The following is a 23,202-nucleotide window of genomic DNA, read 5'->3' as shown; positions in this document are numbered from 1 at the left end:
CTAAATATGCTTTTGCTGCCATCCTGTGGTCAAACAGTACACTGTACAGGCAGTGTTGGACTCAAGGACATTTCCGTTCGAGGTGTTTTTTTCCGAGTACAGAAACTGTGCTCATGCAGCTGAAGTCTGAGTCCACGAGCTACACAATGGACGACAAATCTGATTAAGACCGGAAATTCAACTTTTTTTTTAGCTACATTGATATAAATATGAGCACAACTATAATAATAGTTTTCTATAATTTAAAATTCAATAACACCACCACTGATGGACATCACATATGTATAGGTTTGTTACTTAGAACAGGTTCACTTGGGATTCACCGCTACAACGACCTATTGTGGTGCCATGATATTGTTAACGGGGTTATTATAACAGTATAATGACTCATTTTAAACATGTGGCTGACATGTGAGGTCGCTGGTGAAACTAAATGAATGGAGGGATTTTTACATGACACATTCCTACATTGATTCACAGGTAGATGAGAGGCAGCTGACACATTAACAGCTTTACAGAAACACAGAGAACATTAAAAAAGATCCAATATATCAATTACAATGATTAACAGTTGCAGTTGCTCAATTCCTGTATTCCTGTTTAAACAGAAAGGAAAGCGTAAAGGATTTCACACAATATTGGAATATTTGTTGTAGCTTTCAAACAACTATTTCAGACACATGTGTTTGTTGATTAAAAACGATTACCATATAAGAATCTCATCAGTCTGGCTGATGTTTCAATGGTCACAATACATTTGATGTCTCTATACTTTGGGATGATTCATTCACATCCTCACGTTTCATGATCTTGAAACACAATAGTCACTAGATAATTATTTTGTAATCTAATTAACCCCAGACCTCTGTGGCCTTCAAGGAGCACTGTGTGTCCTCTGATAGTCAAACAAAACAGAAAGATTAAAAAACCTGAAACTTTTTAGCAAATCAATGGTTATAGATTTCTTTCTAAATGTGATCAGCAGTTTTCTTTTCCATTGCTGTGACAATAAAGATATCATGATTGGATGTAACCTTTTATTTTATATATATTTATGCTACATTAGGGAGACAAATTATAGACTAAAATGTTCCTTTATAACCGAATGAACAAATAGCTTCTTTCTCAGACAAGGTTAAGATTAGATTTAACTGAATTAATCAAACCAATTTCCTGAAGGAATGAGGACTAGGTGAAGGCTTGAATTAAAACTCCAAGGTGACCATGGTGGTTATAACTTCAGAATAATGCTGCCTGTCAGAGGAGACACAATTTAAACTAATTCAGTGAAGCCCGACTGGCACCACAAGCTAGACAACACGTTTTGACTTTTTTATCTTATGGTCTTCGTGACTTTCTTTTATCTGACCAGCATACATTTGCGATGGTCTATTGTGTGTAGCTAGGTATTGCATGTCTTGTCTTGTGTAACTTTGTATTATGTCTTTACTCTGCACTGTGAGTTATTGTGTTCTATTTGATTTGACCTACCAAGGGACTATGCGAATTACCTAAAAGCTATAATCTCATACGATGCATCAAATGGGGACGTTCATGTTTTAAATTGAGTATGAATGTATGAAAGAATATTACAAAATAACATAAACAGACCCAATCATTTTGATTAAATACGTTTCTGACACCTTTTTTTTTGTTGCATCTACACGTAACTATTAGCTGTTCTAGACAAACGCCTACACCTTTACTTTACAGACTGGTATACTATACGTGTATACTGAATGAATCACCTGTCCACTTTATTGGTGAAATCTTTTATCCTACTTTTTAAATGACAAAATCAGTCACATCAATTGTTGCTACTCTGACATCCTAATCGACCTGTTTTGCACAGTTTCATGTCATAACTCTCAGTCTTTCAGAAACAGTCAACTGTATACATTGTTTTTTTTCTGTAGACTTTGAACATTAGGTGTGGTTTGACAGTGGTCATGTACTCTTCTTGCAAAACATTGTTTTCTGTTACTTTATGTGCATTAGGGTCACCGCGGTCACTGCTGGAGTGTGTGTGTTGCGGTTGCATGTGATGCAGGCTGCCATTGTGGGCTGCAAGTAACAATTAATGGTCAATCATTCACTGATTGCACTCAGTGGCACTCTGCATTGGATACCCTTTGACTATAGTGTACAGTAGGGTTAACAAGTAAAATATAGTGGGTCAAACATACCCTTGGCTAATAATGACATAGAGTATTTTGCAGAAGCACTGTATTTGACAAAAATGTGGTTAAAATAAATGAAAGCATGCAAGAGTAGGCTTAGGTCTTCCAAAGCGTGTGGTTCACTTGTAATTTGATAAGCTTTTGGTATTGTTTTGGTGCTGTTTAATGTACAGTACAATACAGTACAATACAGTACAAAGTCTTCCGGTCTTCCAGGATAAAGCAGTTTAAAGAATTAATAGAGAAATGATCATTCTGCGGTGAAATATTCCTTTCAGTTAATGTCTTGGCTCAGAAACAGGTATGGTCTACTTGATGACTGATATACAGATTCATCTGTGGCAAAAGGTTTGTAAACCTTCATGGTGAACAACACCATGAGGGATATTAAGAACCTGCTATATGTTGAAATGCAGTCATGGAAAAGTCCATTGAAACAATGCTTATTATAGACATCTAATAATCGAACTTTTAATCCCTGATTCAGGACACTTTTAATAGACCTGCATTATGCAAATGGTCATAACCAGATAGTGGGATGTGCTGTTTGTTGTCTGGCCCAACTGTATTGGTAAAAAGAAGGAGGATAAAAAAAAAAGAGAGAAACTTAAAGAGAAGAAATAACAAAAGACAGAATGACTTAGGAGGCCTTTTTTTTTGGAGGGGGGGGAATAAAGAAGAAATGAAGGACGGATAGAACATTTGCAAAGGGAAGTGTTTGGGTGCAATTTCACCGATGCAGGTTTGATCATCAGCCCTCACTCCAGATAAGTTTTATGAAAAAGTTTCATAAATATTCAGGCATAGGTTTTTACAGGGGCTAAGGGGCTTAAGACGAATTAAACAAGCACATTGTTTTCTACGGTAAACATGTCATTTCAGTCATAACATTTACTTATGTTTTTAAAAATATGTCCTTAAACAATTATATTCTAGATTTATTGAGTGGTTTTGATAAGGATGACATAATGATATATTCTGCTTTAAAATAGGTCTTTCGAATAGGACCATTACGCCTTGGTGTTTGTTTTGTATAATATTACAGTGCACAGATATAGACAGTATACCTTGAGATCTATTTACCTCTTAGAGTCCTAAAGTAATAGATAAAGATGCACAGCTCTGCCCATCAATAGCACATATTTAGGAGTAAAACCAGAATTATACTTGACAACTCTGAATAAATACAATCTCAACATTTGATCTCATTTGTTTTCTTTGTCTGACAGTGTCCACATTCAGCAGACACTCCTATGGTACTGCTGTTGGGAGAGAAGGTCATCATGTTGCCCCCTGCCTTTTTCAATAAATGATCGGCAAAGGTAGATGGTTTTCAGCTGATTTAGGAAGCAATAAAGTGCAAAAGACAAATAAATTGTTTACTTTATATTTTTCCAAAATACAATCCAGATCTATTGCAGTGATATACACTTTGATGATAAAGACATATCTCCCTGGGGTTTACTTTGCACACAACCAGCAGATGTCATAAGTTGACAATTTCACTCAGTTCACATATATCATTTTGGTTTTATACCTGAACCTTTTGTGCCTGGAGGACACATGGAAATAGTTGCTGTATGCAGTGGTTAACTCTCATAACAGTCTCAGATGGAATAACAAGTGTTTTGGGAAACCAAAATGTATGTTGAGAATGATGAGCTATACATTTTAATGAGGTGTACTGTAGAAAAGCTGACCTAATAAATCTTATTTTGACTTATTAAAATGAAAGTGTAGCTACTTATTTCTTATGCTGCACTTGCATTTATTTGGGGCTAATTGTAGGTATGGCCAATTGCTTTACCTTTTAACCTTTCACCATTATTCTGTGTTTTTAGCTCTAAACCTAATGCTTTTTAAGTCTTAAGGTTTTTTTTTACAGGGTAAAACTGTATATCGTTTTTTTACAGAAGAAATACAATGAGTTAGGACGGGTGACAAACTATAGGCTACTGGGATAAACATGGATTAAAGGTTTATACTTTTAGGGCATCTTTAGATTTGAGAAGTATCTAGGCTACAGTGGGCTAAATGATTTGACATTTTTTAAAGTCTGTCTTAAAATAATAGTCAGGTGCCCATATGTATGTTGAAACAGGTTTGGTTTGTCTTGCTTTAATCATTCCTCTTGTTCATGCTGGCCATTAAGATATCCCCTCTCAAAGGACAAAAAAGTAGTCTAAGTATAGGCTACTCCCTTGGAGCAAAAATATTCCAAGTTTATCTGAGGCTTCAGAGAAGCACAGTGGAGATCTTCTAAAGTTACTGTGTTTTTAGCTCAAAATCCCCTGATTTTGTTACAAATCTTCCACTGCAGCTCAGCAGTGAAACACTACGAATTGTATACTAAAAAGACTGTAAAGTAGAAAATGAAATACAGCTGCTTTACGTTTAAAAAGAAAGAAAGAAATATTAATATAAAATATTAATAGGACATTGAACTTATCTGAGTATATAAAACGTTATTATTATTTTCATTATTATGAATATTTTTTATCTTATAATTATAAATAGAAACCTTTTAATTTGTGGGTGGGGGGCTGTAAAGGAGTTTTAGCTAAGTTCTAAGAATCACCAACGCTAAAGAAAGAACATAGGAAAACACACAGACCAATACAATACGATCCAATCGTAAAAGGCGATGGTAGTTTCAAATTGTAAAAATAAACATTTCTGCCGGATGGTAGCAACAGGCCAAACACGGTTGACAAAACAGACAGGGACACCACTGGAGTTATGTGTGTCCTGTAACTCTGGCCAGTTAGATTTTATTCGTCATTGGTACATCCGGGTACTTTATTTCTTTGATTGACAGTTGCCATGGCAACAAGCTAGAGCATCGCCATTTTGTCAGGAGGGTTTTTTTCCCAGCTCAGTCTTTTCAAATGTTCTCCCTTCCCGCCGGAATAATGCTGTCAGTGGATATATATTTGACGTTTTTGGATATCGAAATGCGTCTAGTGGATCGGATTAAGAAGATCAAGAGGCCGACGTTTTAACATAGTTGAAATAATTAGGCGGCGCCGCACTAACTCAGTTGTCCGTGTCTCTGGTCCACCGGGCCGGTTCACTGCGCAGGTTTGGACCGCGCGCCATTTTGTGAAAATTGACACAAAATTCCTAACCAAAATTATCAGAGGACACTGTTTCTGTTTCATGTTTGAAATACTCTGGATTTAACTGTATTGTCGTACTTATCGAAGTGGCCGACGCTAAATTTGCAAAGACAACGTAAAATCAGAATTTGGCATAACGTTTATTTAGCGGTAGCTAGAATTGTTAGCTTGAGGCTAGCCAAGGAAGCTACAGCTAGCCCGGGCAGGTAGCTAATGTTAGCTGCGTTCATTTTGTCAACTAGCTAGCCAGTTCGCTAAGGTTAGCTAGTGAGTTATGCGTGCTAGTTAACGTTAGCATGTTGCTAGTCATCAGCTGATGGTAACGTTAGTCAAAGTTGCTTCGATCGCCGATGTTGTTCTTCAAAGCTTGGAATATGAAGACTGTATTAAATCTGGTTGGCGAATTATTTTAAGAGTTTGCCGATCAGAGGACGGGGATTGGATTTAACGTTAACATTACTCGCTAACCGTGCAGGGAGGGGAGAATCTCAAGCTGGATAAGTTTCCTCATCATACAGGTTATTGGACTTTAAATGAAGATCGTGCCATCAGAGGTAAGCAATTGTAAAATGTTATATTTGGCATTAGCCTTCGTTATCTTAACATTTCACGTTAACGCTTTCGCAGATGTATATTATATGCAACGCGAATGGTTAACAATGATGGACGCGACAGTGAAGTTGAGAACGGTAGCTTAGGGTATGGCGGCTAGCTAACATTTTGTGGCGGTGCCGATTCCGCTGAAGCCAGCGTTCACATTTGCTTTCAGTCAGTAGGTCAACGGACTAATTTTAATGTTAGACGGGAACCGTTTTCTAGCTTGTTGTGAGCTACAGGGTGCAACGGTTTGTATGGGCTTGGACGGAGAGTCATGCTGGCACGGTATTAACGTTACAGCTAACGTTAACCCTGTGATATTAGACATTGTCATTGTACGATTTAAGCAAATGTTGCCGTGTAAGCTAACACCCCCGTTTCATTTACTGTCAATGCAATGTCTAATTGTATAAATATTAGGTGTAGTTTGGGATTTTGAGTTATACAGTACGGAAGCTCATCTAGCTAACCTGGCTAACGCCTGGTAGCTAATTCGGCTAACCTGGCTAATGGTTAACGTTGACTTGTTGACGAACCAGCTGAATGGGCCCCACAACCCGCTGGCTGAACACAGCGTCACTAGCTAACGTTAACGTTGGATTGGTGAGAGATATGCTTGCTTGTCCCGCAGTTTTCAGGGTAACGTTAACGACGACACCGTTAGCTAGTTAGACTGCTAACCTTAACGTGAGCATTAATACGTTTGCCATTTATACGTGGAATTGGAGGCATACACAAACGATATGTAGCAAGAGGGGACGCAAATTAACACTGAATATGCTTTCTAAATTCCAACCATGACGAGATCTACCCCATCATCTGTAAGTACATAGCTACTCGGGCACCGTCTTTATGCACCGACGTTAGGCTTTTAATTGTTTTGGATGGGTTACATTTGATTCAGCTTTAGCATGGATATAATCAGTTGGGCGTGAGAAGATGACACATACGCTTGTTACAGAGGTCTTCAGCTATCACTTATGATATGATACGGCTACCATTAGCAAGCTAGCTGTCCGTATATTTACACCTAAATAGGCCCGTTGATGCCGTGATGAGTAGAGCCAGGAAAGGAACTGTTCATATGTCAGTACTGAAAATGAAGAATAATCAAACGTTTAGAGGAGAGTAAAGAGCTACAAGTGCGCTTGCTAAATGCCTTTGTGATCAAATACAGCTTGAATTTTCCCATTTGGGTTAGAGATTTTTAAATGGTCAAATTCACCCTATAGTTAGTCTGATGTAAGGTATTGTGTTTATATAATGGGCTCAAACCAAACTTTTTCAGTTCTTTGTCAATATGCATGATACACTAACGCACAATATTGTATAATAACGTATTTACAGTCATTTCAGTTTGGCTACCTATTTAAAAAAAAGTATATTTCAGGTCATAAAATCCACTATAATTATAAAAGTATGTTGACTATGGACATGCTGTGAGTAGAATCAGTGCTATTATGTCCACAACAATAGTAATCCTGATTAGTTTTGTTAAGTATTTGTATAATGCAGTATGTGCCTCTTTGAGTGAAATATTTATCTTAACAGTTTCACGAGAGATTTAGATATTTTGTGTTTAAAAAAGATTAATTGCTTTTGACTGTTGATCGACAAACAACTTGCCTTTTATTGAACATCAACTTTATTTTAAAGTTCCTTTATTTACCCCAAAGAGCACATTATAAAGTTTCAGTCCCTTCTTTTCAACAAAAGTTTAACCACTATGAAGTTAAATCCTCACCAAAGATGTCCTATGATAATGGTCTGTTTTTATTCTTTGTAGTGGGTTGTGGTTTGCTGCTGGACTCTCCTCCCAGGATGATATGAAATGTTACACAAGATGATGCATCCAGGTTAGCTGCTATATAAGTATAAATATATATATGTGTATATATATATATAAAGCCTTGTCCCTTTGGTGGAAAATGGTACACCTCAGATCTTCTTTTTCAGTTGTTTGGCTGTTTTGAATTTGACATATAGATTTTTTAGGAATTTCTTAAATGGGGGGGGGGGGGGAAGTCAAACAATGCTAAATCATTATTAGAATTGGCCAATGTAGAATTTAAATATGAATTTAATGCAGTTTATTTTTTTATTTGATGGCAGGGCTCAAATTGATTACGATTTGTTTGACATGATAGTTTTTAGGCCTCAGCTGAACAAGCAGGAACATAGACACACTAGTCACCATGACAAGATCAGTCTTTATAATTTTAGTGCTTTAAATTTGATACGTGTATAAAAGTCACAAAATATTGGATTTAGGCCTATCTAATTAAGCAACATTTATTTTATAACAGTATAGTTGGGAAAATCCTTGCAACATCAAGTTTTTATAAAATAAACCGTTCATACCATAATTAAATGCATGTTAAAAAATATATATATTATATATATTTATTTTATATATTATATAGCACATGCATATCTTGGTTTCTTAAAATACAGCCTTTGCCTGTGCTCTATCATCTTACAGTTCCTCTTATTTCTGTCAGTGAATGTGTATTTTTTCCTTTTCCAAAGCTGGGTCAGCTTTCTAATGCTCTCAGATGGAGTGCAGGTTTTGGGCTGTGCAGCTATTTTGCTGTCAGGCTCTTGTGTTGAAAGCAGCGTCTAAGTGTGCCAAAGTTCAATTTTATTTCTTGTTTATTTCTTGTTTTCTCATTGGAAAATGGGAGCAGCTCTGCCCTGGCAACAAAAGTAGGCTATTTGCATACTGCGTTGTGATTGGTCTGTGCATTGATGGGCTTGCCAAATCACGCTGTATCTCTGTGGTGATAGGCTATGCTAATTAGGTGCTGTTGCTGGGATTCTGAATAGTGGTTACTGTGTAGCACTGGTGAATTGTGTTGTCTGGTGAGAGATGCTGATAGCTGAACATGCTATTTGATAATTTTTTGATTCCTTCTGGCTTAAAATGAAGGATGATTCACTGTATAGTGTGGAGATGCTTTCTTTTCACCCCTTTTCACTGTTAAACCTGCTGTTTTGCTCCTTTTTCTTCACAAAGGTTGATATATTACTGCTATAATTTATTTTGTGGTTATCCTTTGATGCATTTTTCTGACTTTACATGTTTAACAAAAGACACAATGTATTAATCTGACATTTCTCTTAACAATGAATTAATCCTCTTTGTTGTTCTCAACATTTTATGATAATTTTTGTCTGTGTTAAAGTGTGAGCTTGATCATCTCAACAGCCATGTTAATATTACAAATGAATAATTTTCATTTTGCATATATTTTTCTTTCACAAAATTAAATTGAGACATTATTGTGCTATGGAAATTCTCACTAGTTTGATTTATCAGCAAATAATGCTCAGTTATATTAAATCTATACAATAAGAACCAAATATTTTACCAGTTTTATTTTTTGGGCCATAAATCTCGTGTGGAAGATGAAATACTGCTGTTTTACATCAATATCATTACCATTTGCTCTCCTTTTTGTGTTTTTTATTTCATTTTTTCTTTTTTATATATAATGTTGAAATAAGGTAATATGCAACTCATAGCAGCGTTAATTTCTTCTAGGAGGAGAGACTTCAGCATGCAAACCTTCGTCCGTCCGGCTTGCGCCCTCTTTTTCTTTACACACTGCTGGTCTTCAGATGGCTGCTCCAATGCCCCATACGCACCAGCAGTACAGTGACCGCCACCAGCCAAGCACTGACCAATCTGTTACGGTCTTACCGTACAGCGACCAGACACCACAGCTCACTGCCAATCAGGTACACTAACCCTGCCCTACCCCAGCTCTTGCATTTTATTTAGTCTTCATTTTCTAGTGTTACAATAATTGAAATACTTAATGTGATATTAAAGTCTACTTCCCTTTTTGATGCTGTCACCAGGCAGAGTAGCCGCTTGGAAATGTTCTTTCAGTCTAGCCATTTACTATTGTGCAAAATATATTGTAGGCCCATTCAATTTAATGAGTAGCCTCCAAGATTTACCAATAGCAGTTTAGATGAGCCCTGTTACTTACAAAAGCACTGTCCATGTTGTTTGTTAATGAAATGTTGTGACTTTCCCATTTGATACTTCAGAGGCACATGCCCCAGTGCTTTCGTGACCCAACTTCAGCTCCCCTGAGGAAGCTCTCCATTGACCTTATCAAAACATACAAACACATCAATGAGGTTTGTTTTGTTTTTCATTGAATGCATTTATCTATTATCCGTTTGTTACACTGTAAAAAATTGTAAATCATAGCACATTTAAAATGCTTCAAGTGTGATCATGTAAATTGTTTACATGTTCATTTATAGGTGTATTATGCAAAAAAGAAGCGACGGCACCAACAGGGTCAGGGTGAAGACTCCAGTCACAAAAAAGAGAGGAAGGTCTTTAATGATGGCTATGACGATGATAACTATGACTACATCGTCAAGAATGGGGAGAAGTGGATGGACCGCTATGAGATTGATTCCTTAATAGGAAAAGGATCATTTGGACAGGTGCTTACTTATAAATTACACACACAAACACACTTGTTTTGAGTACATGTAACTGAGCAAATGTGTCTTGAATTTTGACAAACAAATGGTTTCATTTTGCTCTGTATAACCTTGATGTTTGATTCCTCTTACTGAAGAAAGTGCTGTTAACATTAGAAATGTTAGTTTATTATCAAAGGAACCGTTCCCATTTAATTCTGGGAATGATACAATTTGCTTTTGTTGGCATCTTTAGGTTGTGAAAGCGTATGACCGTGCTGAGCAGGAATGGGTTGCCATTAAGATCATCAAGAACAAGAAAGCTTTCCTCAATCAAGCCCAGATTGAAGTGCGCCTCCTAGAGCTCATGAACAAACATGATACCGAGATGAAATACTACATCGGTAATCCACTCTTGAAATTTGCCTTTGATCTGACAAGAAATATGAAAGAAATTAAAAGGTTTTTTTCCTCCTTCTTTATTTTATTTGACTAACATGGGTACAATCTGGTTTTCTACAGTTCACCTAAAGCGTCACTTCATGTTCCGGAACCACCTCTGCCTCGTGTTTGAGATGCTTTCATATAACCTGTATGACCTACTCCGAAATACCAACTTCCGTGGTGTCTCACTCAACCTCACCCGGAAGTTTGCCCAGCAGCTATGCACGGCGCTGCTCTTCCTGGCCACGCCTGAGCTCAGCATCATCCACTGTGACCTGAAGCCTGAGAACATCCTCCTCTGTAACCCCAAGAGGAGTGCCATCAAAATAGTGGACTTTGGCAGCTCATGCCAACTGGGACAAAGGGTATCTAGCTGCAGTTTTCCTAATCAGCAATAAAATGAATGTCCCTGAGAAGTGTGTGATAGTTCAGAGTTTTCAGGTGAATGGGAAGTCTGACTGTCCGTGCTTTCTTTTTGTAGATATACCAATATATCCAGAGTCGCTTCTACCGTTCCCCAGAGGTGTTGCTAGGAATGCCCTATGACCTGGCCATCGACATGTGGTCCTTGGGTTGCATCTTGGTAGAGATGCACACTGGAGAACCTCTCTTCAGCGGAGCCAATGAGGTAAAAGGGCCTGAAAAACTTCAAAGATTTGTGATGTGTTTTGTAATTTATGAGAATGTCAAGGTTTTCCTGGAAATGGATAGTTTTTACACTTGATGTTTCGCTTACAAATTATGTCACATAGACCTCAAAGATTGAGAAGTGGAGTTCACAAGCCTTAAACATATCGCACAACACTCAGATGTCAAGCCTTAAACATATCGCACAACACTCAGATGTCAAGCCTTAATAGAAATGGTAATTTCCAATAATTGTGGCCACTTTTCAGAACCTACATGTTGGCAACTTAGGATAACATTTGATTGCATTTACCTCACATTTACTGGGTATAAAAAGGTATTCAGTATGTTGTCTTTTAAGTTCAAGATGTGCACTGTAGACGTTACTGTAACTTGATTTATAACTTCTTCCCCAGGTGGACCAGATGAACAAAATAGTCGAGGTTCTTGGTATCCCACCTAATCACATAATGGACCTAGCCCCAAAAGCCAGGAAGTTCTTTGAGAAGCTTTCGGATGGCACATGGAGTGTTAAGAAGACCAAAGATGGCAAAAGGGTGAGCTCAGTTTGTTTTGCTGCAGTTATACTACTAAAATTAGCTATTTTATTGTGGAAACCAAGGTAGACTGTTTGATGAGAAGTCAAGGCTGAGTAAATCTCTTAATCTTTGTGTACTCTGCCTTAAACAGTATAAGCCTCCAGCCTCGAGGAAGCTCCACTCTATCCTGGGTGTGGAGACAGGGGGTCCAGGTGGCCGGCGGGCGGGGGAGTCTGGCCATGCTGTTGCTGACTACTTGAAGTTCAAGGACCTGATCCTCCGGATGTTGGACTATGACCCTAAGAGCCGCATCCAGCCCTACTATGCCCTGCAACACAGCTTCTTCAAGAAGACTGCGGACGAGGGGACCAATACAAGCAGCAGCGTGTCTACAAGCCCCGCATTAGAGCAGTCCCAGTCTTCAGGAACCACCTCCAGCACCTCCTCTAGTTCAGGTGACTGACACCTGAAAGCTCTGCTGCTCCACTGTCCTTAATTTTAAATGAGTGAAAGACATTGATTTGCCATTTGTTGTGTTCTAAGTCACCTTGAGAAATGTATCGTATCACTTTGCTACAATTATTTATGTAGTAAGGGGTATTGGTTTTGTAGAAGTGTTATCTACACTGTAAACTGTAGCATGTTATTAACCAGCAAGAACAACATCAAACTATTCCAATCTAATTCATTGTGGAACTTCAGAAAATCTGACAATTCTAACGTGTATCACATGCTTTAATAAACGTTAACTATTCATATTGTAGTATTTGACATATTTTATGTCAAGTTGTTGAGGCGTCACTTGTGACACTTTTGTTTTAACCCCTAGGAGGATCATCTGGGACAAGTACCAGTGGCAGAGCAAGATCAGACCCTACCCATCACCACTTGCACAGTGGAGGACACTTCGGCACGGCCATGCCTGCCATTGATGGTGACAGCCTCTGCCCACAGGTCAGCAAGATACCAGAACAATCTGAAATTGATTCCATTTGATACAGAGTGCAGTTATTGTGATGGTGGTAAATTAAAAATGCTTGAGTGTTTTCTGGTTGTTTTTGTTTTTCCAAATATTGTAAAGGTTTTGCTCATTCAGCATGCGCACGGAGGCTCCCCCAATTATTTTAAGCTGTTTAATAAAGATATTTTCAGAACAAAGAGGTTAATACATTTGACTTTTTAACAAATCCTCTGAAGGAATATAGTAGTTTTTCATGTTGCACATTCATCCAATTCAAAAACTGTGGTCTTGAATCAGATTTTATGAAGGTAACATTGCCAAAGAATGTTCCTACACTTGGGAATTACATTAAATGTTTAATCTTCTTGCAAATGCAAACTAAAGACCTTAAGATGGTGCATATTCCACAACTGACTCGTGTTATTTGTTTGACATTGACAGGCAAGACAGCCTTACCCACCCCCGATGGTGTGGGGAGGTGGCGTTGGACCAGAGTCCGTCACTGGAGAGACCCACCCAGTCCAGGAGACCACCTTCCATGTTCCCCCTCAGCACCCTAAGGCCCTGCATCCCCACTCACATACTCATCACCACCACGGGCCGATGATGGCTACACGGCCACGCCCACGCCACTACACCTCCCCGACACACAGCTCCTCGACACAGGACTCCATGGAGGTGGTTCATGGCCATCTGTCCATGACCTCCTTGTCTTCCTCTGCCTCCTCTTCCTCTACATCGTCCTCTTCCACTGGGAACCATGGCAACCAGGCCTACCAGCTCCGCCATTTGCCTGCCGGAGCCCTTGACTTTGGTCAGAATGGTGGGCTGAGCATGGGGCTAGGTGCCTTCTCGAACCCACGGCAGGAGACTGGCATGGCAGCGCACCCTGCATTCTCCATGGGCACGAACACAGGGCCTGCCCACTACCTAGCGGAAGGCCACCTGGGCATGAGGCAGGGCATGGACCGGGAGGAGTCTCCAATGACTGGAGTGTGTGTGCAGCAGAGTTCTATGGCCAGCTCGTGACTGCACTGACATTTGGCTGTGTGTTCCCCCTGTGCGTCATTTTTAAGGTGGTGTTTTTTACTACAAGGTGTGTTGAGAACAAAAGCTGCTCACGTCAGAAGGGAGATATCACTGAACCGCTACTACAGAGAAAAACCTTTTGTTAAAAAGTATATATGTAATTTTCATCAGTTTTTCTTTTGCAATCATTAGGCACAAAATAATACTGCGGAATAACCATAGTGAGATTGAGACATCCATCTTACCATTTCACCAGTTTCATGTAACCACCAAGTAATCACCATATGGTATTATGTGGCAAAATCTTCTAAGGAGCATTTCAGAGCAAAGTTTGATGCTGTTTTGCAGGTAGCTGTTGGTGATGAAATGCTTGGCGTCCTCTTTCGGTTCAAACCGTGGACTGCCTGACATTACTGTTCCACTGGTTCTTTATTATTTTGCCCTTTTTAAGTGAAATTTCTCGTAAAAGCTGCTTGTAAATCCTGTAGCTTGACAATGAGGGGAAGTGTTTGCGGTGATATTTCTTGTTGGTCGGTATTGTGTAACTCTGTTAAAGGGGAGCACATAGCAGTGGAGTCCCTATAGCATGTGCTGGCCGGGTGGAGAAAAGACCTTGCAGGTGGATACTGACACCAACCGGGTCAAAGGAGAGGGAGGCACCACCCCTCAGGCCAAGAGGCCCCGTAGTCCTGCAAGCTGCAACCTGGCCCGGCACAGATGAGAGCAGCGATGGGCACGGGAGACGAAAGGATCCAGCCCAGTGAAAGGAAGACAGTCAGCGGCTGGTTCTAGATAACCCTTTGGCCTTATGACTCATGGACTTGGAATGGGATGGAGCTGGACATTATCATTTGAATTAAGATGGCTTTTCTCTATTTTTCTCTCTAGACAGCCCTTAATTCTTTAAGGAAATTAAAACAACTTAGAAAAGGTAAATAAGAATGGTAATTTGAGGCCTTTCTCGACAAAGATTTCTTCTTCAGCAGGGCCCCACATAACAGGGTCTTATTGTACACAACAACCTCCTAAACATTACTTCCTTGAAAATCTTATTCACTGGTTAAGGATTTTGCAGTGGAAAGAACTATCTATTCCAGAGTCTACCCTTTTATGTTTTGTTATTTTTCCCTTTTGCATGTAGTTCCTCATCAGAACCACCTGCACAAGTCTCTCCATCCAAAACATGGAAACTGAAGAAAAAAAACGAGTTAAGTGACTGCCTTTTTTCTCCTCAAATTATGCTGTGAATTTTACAAGAATTTATTTTCCCTTTGGATATGTTTTTATACCAAAGCAGTTGTTTTATAGCATATAGGTGTCTGTAACCAATAATGTAGCAGTTCACCACTTTGACGCAAAGTTTATCAAGATCTTATTTTAACGTCAATACAAACAGCTGCAATATATTACTTTTAGCAAAACTGGAGACCGTTGTTGAGACCGTTGGCTATTGTGTATTCTGGCCAGATTTGTTTGCAACGTTTTACCAAAACTGTTTCCATATTAATTGGTAGATTATTTTGGGAGTCTTTTAAAACTTTGGTATGTTAGAGAATTTGGTAGTTACTCTGCAGGCTCCGGAGTAGCAAGATAGAAGCTGATGGTTTAAAAAAAAGAAAAGAAAAAAAAAAGGAGACTAATGCGTTCTATTTCTGTGTCGTCGTTTTTCTTTTGCCCCCATCATACTATTTCAAAGGGTTTTGCTGCCTTTCATACATCATTTGGTCAACTTGGCTAGTTTCTGCCGTGAAGCAAGACTTAATGTCATTGTCTTGGCAGGGTAAGGATAATTGTGGCAAATCAGTTTGTGTTTAATGGTATTTTTCTGATTTGGTAGGGCAGATCCCCCATGATTGTTGTCCTATTCAAAGGGAAAGGGTGTCCGCCAGCCCACAATCACATGCTTTGCCTAGGCAGACATGCATGTCCTCAAAACATTAGTCAATAACCAGATTTTTTTTTTTATATCAGGGATTTTGAAGTGCTTTCTTTCTTCTGTTGCTCATTTTACCAGCTTTGAAATTAGACAGAAAAACCTGCCCACAGCCACCTTTCAAAATAAGGGCAGGCCACAGGTCATGCTGTTGCCATTTTAAAGGAGAAACCATCATAAGAGATCATGCTTGGTATTTCCACAAACACAAATGTAAAGCTACCTATATTGAGATTGGGGTTTTATCTGGATGTCAAGGTTAATTGCAAATTTGCAATCATTTTTCATACCCCGCAGAATTTGAGACATTTAGAAATTGCCAGTGGTTTTATTACTGGCACTCATACTGGTACTAAACATTCCAAAAATAAAGACTGAAAAAGAAAAAAAATTGACTGCAGTGACTCGTAAGTGTGCGCCTATTTCAGATCATGCTGATTGACCTCTTATTTAGAGCAGTTGTCATGAAATGCAGCCCCTTTTTAATAGTTGAAATAGAATTTATGTATATATTTATATTTTTTTAATAAAGGAAGTATAGAACTCACTACCTTGCTCCTGCTGGTATGTTGATTATGTTTGTCAATTTGGTGACCATTCAGTGGGCAGGAACTCCTGTTTTCTTAGTGGCAAAACCTTGCCTTTTGGCAAAGGTACTTGACTACATCAGGACAACACTATGAGGTAGGGTTTGAATCAAACAGGGAAAGCTAGATCTTCAAACCTTAATAATTTTCACAGGGTATATTGTAAGTGCATGTACATCACAAACCTTACTTTTTGGTTATATGAGAAGCACATGGTTGAAAAAAAGGTTCCATCTTTCATAAGCCTGTTCAGTTTGTGGGTTATACACAAACACGTATACTTGTCGACATATCTGAACACCCAACAGAAGTTGAAATCCTCTTATTTAATTTGGATTTATCCTTCTCATTTTTGATTTCACACTTTTTTTTCACTTTTTTTGTACATGCAACATGCACTATAGAATTGAACAGCATGGGGGAAAGGATAAGTCCATGTATCCACAGATTGTAAGATCTAGTCAAGACTTTGCTGTGTTTATGACAATGCCCTTTGTATTATATTAAGACAGTCTTATGTATGATATATAAAAAGAAGTTAATTGAATTGCTGTGTGTCTTTATTGTTCTCCATCTACATGAACTCATTACCAAGAAGAGTTCTATCGTCATCTATCGTAATAAAATAACACAATCAATTAAAATAAGCAATCACACAGTGCCTTTTCTATTGTTTAACTTGCGAATATTAAACGAATACAAAAGCAGGAAGTAAAATGCTCAACCTTGTATTGTTCCGATATTTTATAAAAGCAGGGAAACCATATATAGACGTTCCGGCTCGTTGGTCTAGGGGTATGATTCTCGCTTCGGGTGCGAGAGGTCCCGGGTTCAAATCCCGGACGAGCCCTGTGTGTTTTACTCGAGGGACAAAGAGTGTAAAAAGCTCTAATCACTAATAATTTACGTGAATACGTATTAGTACGTAATTTCAAGAGAAAAAGTGAAATCGTTAACACAATGTGGCTTTCGTATGCTGTCATGGTATCGGTTAGATTTTTCTGACGCCGATTACTCTCCATGTCATTTAAATATTACATTAGGTGTCCGATAGGTGTGAGATGTGAATTCTAAAACTAATACGCATAAAAAATACGAGGGCTCGTCCGGGATTTGAACCCGGGACCTCTCGCACCCTAAGCGAGAATCATACCCCTAGACCAACGAGCCATATGACGGAAGAGATGTTCTATTTCGTTTTAGTACCTGTGCTACAAAGAATAATTGCTACAATAAATAATCTTTCATTTGCACTTTTATTCATTTTAGAAAATGGCATTCTAGCAACCAAGTTGACTGGAATTAGGATATAGCTAGTTAAAAAGCGACCGGGAAGAATGAGTAATTAATGGCAATACATAGCTACCTACCGATTGCTAATGGATTTAACGCTATTTTCTAGAATAACTAGCTATCTGTTTTTAAACACACTAAATTAATGGTTAGTTTTAAAACGGGTCAATAGCTAACAATAGCATAACTCACCTAATTTAGTAAACGGTGACAATCTAACTGGTCGCCCTACCCTTTTAGCGAGCTAGCTCCTGTCTTGTAGGGGGTGAGCCAGTGGGTGGCAGCAGTGCACCTTGAAAAGCTGTTGTCAAGACATTCAAATATGAAGAAGAAAAAGTGGTTGTCTTTTAATTGGTCAATAAAAATGATTGGCGTAGCATGAGTGACCAATAGTTCTGGCTCAGAATTTAGGTGTGTCCAATCAGATGCTTTGTGGGCGGGACATCGTCCTGCAAAACTATCTACTCCAAATTCAACCGTTGTGATTGTGATCGTGAATTCATTATGAACTGTTTGGTAGTTATTTTACGAAAATGCCTATCGGACACTATTTGAGGTGATATAAGTTGCTACTGATAGAAAATCACCTCCGTCCAGACGAATCCGTAATCAACAGCGCTAAAGTAAACAAATGATAATAGTCGGCTAAGTTAGCTAAGCTAACTACCTAGCTTAAAGCATGCCGAATTTTTGCGCGGCCCCAAACTGTACACGGAAGAGCACACAGTCAGATTTGGCCTTTTTTCGGTTTCCACGAGACCCAGAGAGGTAAGGCATCATTTATTAATGTTAACGTTACCCATGTTGACGAACTGAAGCATTCATGCAACCGTTAACCCTGTGTGCTTTCTTAGTAAGTGTTGGGAAATCATAACATGCAAAGTTAGCTAACGAACCTAAACAAAGCTTTACCTCAAATAGAATGCGATATGCTGTTCATGGTGAGGCTAGGATTGTCTTTCATTTTACAATACCTATTTCAATATATTTTGCAGAAAATAATGTTTTACTTATATTTAGCGATACTTCTCTATCTGAACTCATCATGGACGTCTATTTTAACTTTAGTTGTGTACGTTGCATGTCCAGGCTTAGTGGTGGAGGAAGTATTCAGAGCCTTTACTTAAGTAAAATCACTAACACTATACTGTAAATGAAGAAAAAACAGTTACAAGTGCATTGAAAATGTTACTTAAGTAAAAGTTGTTAGATATAATCAGGAAAACGGGGACAAATGTATTAAAAAGTACTAAACGTACTCAATGCAGGAAAATGGCCCCTGGGACTGTTGACTATTAATATATCATTATGGTATTATTACTCATGCATTACTTTTAAAGCATGATTGTAATGTTGTAGTTGGTTGAGGTGGAGCTCATTTTGAACTATTAACTAACTAATAATTAGCCTCCTTTTCATTAGGGAATAATCTGCTGATTATTTTCTCCATTAACAGATTCATTGTTTGGTTTGTAAAAATAGTGAGAAATGCCTTCACAGTTACCCAGAGCTAATGAATGACATCATCACTGTTATCATTGTTTTGTCCAAACCTCAAAATTGTACTAAAAAAGAAGAAATAATAATAAGATGAGTGAGTAGAAGTGGAGAAAGAAGTAGAAAATGGCATGAAAATAAATTATTAAAGTAACGTACAACTAGGCCTACCTCAATATTGTACTTGAGTACACTAGTAAATTAACATTAGCAGCTGATTTCATGTACTAAGTTACATTCCACCTCTGTTTATCTTCAAACTCTGAGTGAGTTAAGGGCTACTTGGTAGGTAACTCTTGTAGGCTACAACATGAAGCTATGAAACAATATAGCTTCTTTCAAATCATTATTTGTAAAACCAATTTTTTTTACAAATATAGCTGTAGCAGTAAGGAATGTTGTCCACAGTGTTGAGTAGCTCTTTGATATATGTTGGCTTGTATAGCCTAACGTTGGTGGAACAAAATTGTATGTCAACACCCATATTTTAATATGCATGTTGGCATTTTTTTTAGCACTTGTCCCATATGAGCATACTTTGTTTTTATAGAAGTTGATTGAAGGAAGAGGATACAGACACAGCTACTGTCTCAGCACATAACTGTTCTTCAAATGTCACAGATAGCTGTTATGTGTCTTTTTTAGATGCCGAATCTGGGTAGAGAACTGCCGCAGAGCAGATTTAGAGGCGAAAACATCAGACCAGTTGAACAAGCACTACAGACTATGTGCTAAACACTTCGACCCAGCGATGGTGTGCAAAACGGTGAGTATCTCACACGATTGTAACGTGCCTGGCAGCATTTTTCCACTTATTTCCCAAAAACCTAATTGAGTTTATTGCTTTTCAGAGCCCCTATAGGACTGTTTTGAAGGATACAGCCATTCCAACCATATTTGATCTGACAAGCCATCTAAGAAATCCTCATACCAGACATCGCAAGCGGATTAAAGAACTTGTAAGAAAAATATTTATGAGCTTTGCTTTACTGCTTAAGCTTGATGGTTTACCAACTGTTGTCTGATTTTTGTAAATTAACTCACGGTTTTAATTTCAGACTGAAGAAGATTTAAAGAAGATTAAAGAAAGGCTATGTAAGTAAAAAGGAATTGTGTTTTTTATGGTCATAAAGGTCAAATAAATTCCTTTTAATTTGATTCAGTATTTAGTGAAAATGATCACTGTTTAATGTCTGTCTCTCTGCAGTGGTATCTTCTATTGAACAGCTTGCCTCTAAAAAAGATGCAGCCGTTGAGGATAGCTCAAGCACCAATGAGGATGAACCTCAACTGTCCACAGAGGAGAAGGAGTTTCGTGAATACCTGCGATCCTTGTTCGAGGTTGTGGTCATGTTAGGAGAACAGAGTATCCCATTAGTGGCTTGCAAAGCATCAGAAGCCGAATACATGTCCAACAACTTCCAGGCCCTTCTAGATTACCGCATGAATGCTGGAGATGAAGCTTTGAAGAAGCGCTTTCAGGCGACAGCTGTGAACACAGAATACCTCTCTGCAACCCAGCAGAGCCAGTTGTTGGACATCTGTGAGACCACAGTGAGGGAGGAGATGCTGATGGAGGTGAGAGAGAGCCGCTTCTTCTCCTTAGTGACGGGTGACCTTGTGGAATTTGCCAACGAGAAACACCTGCCTCTATTTTTACGCTTCGTGAATCAGCACAACGTCCTCCGAGAGGAGTTTTTGGACTGTATGTTGTTTGATGGTGATGAGTCGGCCCTGGTAGAGAGGCTGGAGGCTCATCTGACTGACCGTTGGGGGCTCAGCATGGAGGAATGTCGCGGTCAGGCACACAAGGCCACTGGGACATCCACCACCAAGATGAAGGCTGTGGCAGTATTACTGGTGGAGAAGTATCCGCTGGCACTGCACATGCCTTGCTCTCATATGGCACTGAACATCCACCTGGCCAACAGTCTGCCTTTTCCCAATGTCCAAGTCGTCATGGAGACTCTTCGGAGGATCAATACTTTCTTTAGAACCCCGTTCACCCAGGATGAGCTTGAGAAAGCTATCTCCACTCACTACCAGAAAAATGAAGAGAAAGGAACTACCTTAAAAGAAGCCTGTGGCTCGGGGTGGACGGAGCAGCACAGTGTCTTTGATGTGCTGCTGGATATGTTGCCGCCCCTGCTGCTGTGCATGGACAACATTCGGGACAATGATGACGGAAGGTTTGCCGACTCTGTCGCAGCCGATGCGTATTCATTCACAGAAACTCTGTCTGACTTCGAGATCATCGTCACCGTCGTCATCCTTAAGAATGTCCTCACATTCACCAGAGCCTTCGGGAGGAATCTCCAAGGGGAAACACTCGATGTGTTTTTCGCTGCCAACAGTCTAACTGCTGTGCTGCATTCACTCAACGAGGTCAATGACAACATCGATGTCTACCATGAGTTCTGGTATGAGGAGGCCGTGAGCGTGGCCAGCGTAATGGAGATTCCTGTGATGGTGCCGAGGCTGTTTCTTAGAAAACAGCGTGCCGCTGATGTGGGTGAAATCCAAGCAGAGGTGTATTTTAAAGAGTATGTGACTGTGCCTGTTATCCACGGCGTCATGCAGGAGGTGGAGGACATGTTCTGTGAGACCAACCTCAAAGCGCTCAAGTGCCTGTCACTGGTCCCAGCTGTCATGGGCCAAATGAAGTTCAACACCACGGAGGAGAACTACGCAGATGTTTACCGCAACGACCTCCCCAACCCAGACACACTTCCTGCAGAGCTTCACTGCTGGAGGATCAAGTGGAAGCACAGGGGCAAAGAGGTGCGCCTGCCCACCACCATCCACGAAACCCTTCAGCTGCCGGATGTCAAGTTCTTCCCCAACGTGAACTCCTTCCTCAAGGTGCTTTCCGCCCTGCCGGCTCTGAAACTAGAGGACAATAAATGTGACACAGCGAGTGCACGACTGCAGGCTTATCTTGACGGCATGTCCGCTAAGCAGTGGAACAAAAGTCTTGCGATGCTTTACGTTAACACTCATGTCAAACATGACTTGGATGTCATGGTAGACAAATATTGCAGACTCTATGCAGAGGATGATCCTGAAGCTGAGGCTGAGGCCGAGTCTGAGGAGGTGGCCGAGGAGGTGGCCGAGGAAGCCGCTGCAATGAAATGACGGAACACGGACGCTATTTTGGAGGGGGGAAATGGTTGGTACAGATGCACTGTTAGTCAAACACACATCATCCTTTGGTCGCTCATTTATGTTTTGATGTATGTACACTTCGATATAAGTAATTTTAATGCTGTTAAGAGGTAATAGATGCCATTTGTTTTCAGTCCCTGAGGTTTCCCAGAAGAAGAAAAAAGTTATTCTTATTGTATCTGTTAAATAATTATCTTGCATTGTAAATAAGTAAGCAAATCTGACGGGACAAAAATGTTAAACTTAATTAACAATATGATGATTCAGTAAGAAATGTGAGACGGGGTGAAGGGCATGATCTTTAAATCTTCAAAGTGCTGAGGCTTTTGTTGTGATATCAAGAAAGCCATCATTGATCATATTGGATACATTTAGTAGATGGAGTTTCTGCACAAATGAACTGCCGTAAATGTCTAATTTGTTGTTGGCTGTTCTTCATTGTGTGCTTTAAATTCACACAATGAAGGCAAGTGGCCATGTTGATTTACACAACATTGATTCCTTTCCACTGGCTATGAGGCAGGACGAGCACAAGAGGGAGCAGTTACACCAATATCTGCTGTATCCCTGAATGCAAGCTCAATGGGAAGACATTTTTCTCATAAACAAAAAGTGTATACGGCTAATGTGATATGTTCTGTATAGTTAAAAAAGCCAGTATGTTGGGAAGTTCATCCTCTTCACAGGGTACATTCAGATTGAAATAGCCCTTGATCAAATCAAAAAGAAAATAATTGGACACAATTCTGGATGTAGCAATGATCGTATGTTATTGTGGTTAA

At 39.4% G+C, this 23,202-nt stretch overlaps 2 protein-coding genes and 2 non-coding genes across 7 annotated transcripts; 3 read left to right on the top strand and 1 right to left on the bottom strand.

The window, feature by feature from the left end:
- The first annotated feature begins 5,013 nt into the window (after nucleotides 1-5,013).
- On the top strand, nucleotides 5,014-17,012 carry dyrk1ab (dual-specificity tyrosine-(Y)-phosphorylation regulated kinase 1A, b). 4 transcript variants are annotated; one of them, XM_029446019.1, is made up of 12 exons: nucleotides 5,014-5,853; nucleotides 7,683-7,752; nucleotides 9,441-9,637; nucleotides 9,956-10,048; nucleotides 10,178-10,366; nucleotides 10,602-10,749; nucleotides 10,868-11,154; nucleotides 11,271-11,417; nucleotides 11,833-11,973; nucleotides 12,107-12,410; nucleotides 12,785-12,909; nucleotides 13,358-17,012. In XM_029446019.1, exons 2-12 carry the CDS (start codon nucleotides 7,728-7,730, stop codon nucleotides 13,943-13,945), a joined length of 2,244 nt encoding a protein of 747 aa, XP_029301879.1. In that variant the 5' UTR covers nucleotides 5,014-5,853; nucleotides 7,683-7,727; the 3' UTR covers nucleotides 13,946-17,012. The 4 variants fall into 4 exon arrangements, with proteins under 4 accessions (XP_029301879.1, XP_029301880.1, XP_029301878.1 ...); XM_029446018.1 differs by lacking the exon at nucleotides 5,014-5,853 and adding an exon at nucleotides 5,995-6,717 and having other exon boundaries at nucleotides 13,358-13,945; XM_029446020.1 differs by lacking the exon at nucleotides 7,683-7,752 and having other exon boundaries at nucleotides 13,358-13,945.
- Nucleotides 17,013-17,243: 231 nt separating this feature from the next.
- Nucleotides 17,244-17,315, top strand: trnap-cgg (transfer RNA proline (anticodon CGG)). Its single transcript has one exon. It is a non-coding gene; the product is annotated as a tRNA-Pro (tRNA).
- Nucleotides 17,316-17,563: 248 nt separating this feature from the next.
- Nucleotides 17,564-17,635, bottom strand: trnap-agg (transfer RNA proline (anticodon AGG)). The gene has a single exon. It is a non-coding gene; the product is annotated as a tRNA-Pro (tRNA).
- A 534-nt stretch (nucleotides 17,636-18,169) lies between these two features.
- Nucleotides 18,170-22,843, top strand: thap12b (THAP domain containing 12b). Its single transcript, XM_029446319.1, has 5 exons — nucleotides 18,170-18,526; nucleotides 19,901-20,021; nucleotides 20,107-20,214; nucleotides 20,314-20,350; nucleotides 20,463-22,843. Exons 1-5 carry the CDS (start codon nucleotides 18,438-18,440, stop codon nucleotides 22,388-22,390), a joined length of 2,283 nt encoding a protein of 760 aa, XP_029302179.1. The 5' UTR covers nucleotides 18,170-18,437; the 3' UTR covers nucleotides 22,391-22,843.
- Nucleotides 22,844-23,202: the final 359 nt, after the last annotated feature.

Source organism: Cottoperca gobio, chromosome 13 (assembly GCF_900634415.1).
Source record: "Cottoperca gobio chromosome 13, fCotGob3.1, whole genome shotgun sequence".
NCBI lineage: Eukaryota > Metazoa > Chordata > Actinopteri > Perciformes > Bovichtidae > Cottoperca > Cottoperca gobio.
This window is presented reverse-complemented; position numbering and strand designations above follow the sequence as displayed.

Excerpts from the sequence above, each read along its gene's own strand:
- thap12b (XM_029446319.1), top strand. The coding sequence starts at position 18,438 with ATGCCGAATTTTTGCGCGGCCCCAAACTGTACACGGAAGAGCACACAG. Across the intron at positions 20,022-20,106 it reads CAGCGATGGTGTGCAAAACG|AGCCCCTATAGGACTGTTTT; the intron begins GTGAGTATCTCA and ends ATTGCTTTTCAG. Across the intron at positions 20,215-20,313 it reads GCAAGCGGATTAAAGAACTT|ACTGAAGAAGATTTAAAGAA; the intron begins GTAAGAAAAATA and ends TTTTAATTTCAG.
- dyrk1ab (XM_029446019.1), top strand. The coding sequence starts at position 7,728 with ATGTTACACAAGATGATGCATCCAG. Across the intron at positions 7,753-9,440 it reads ACACAAGATGATGCATCCAG|GAGGAGAGACTTCAGCATGC; the intron begins GTTAGCTGCTAT and ends AATTTCTTCTAG. Across the intron at positions 11,418-11,832 it reads TCTTCAGCGGAGCCAATGAG|GTGGACCAGATGAACAAAAT; the intron begins GTAAAAGGGCCT and ends CTTCTTCCCCAG.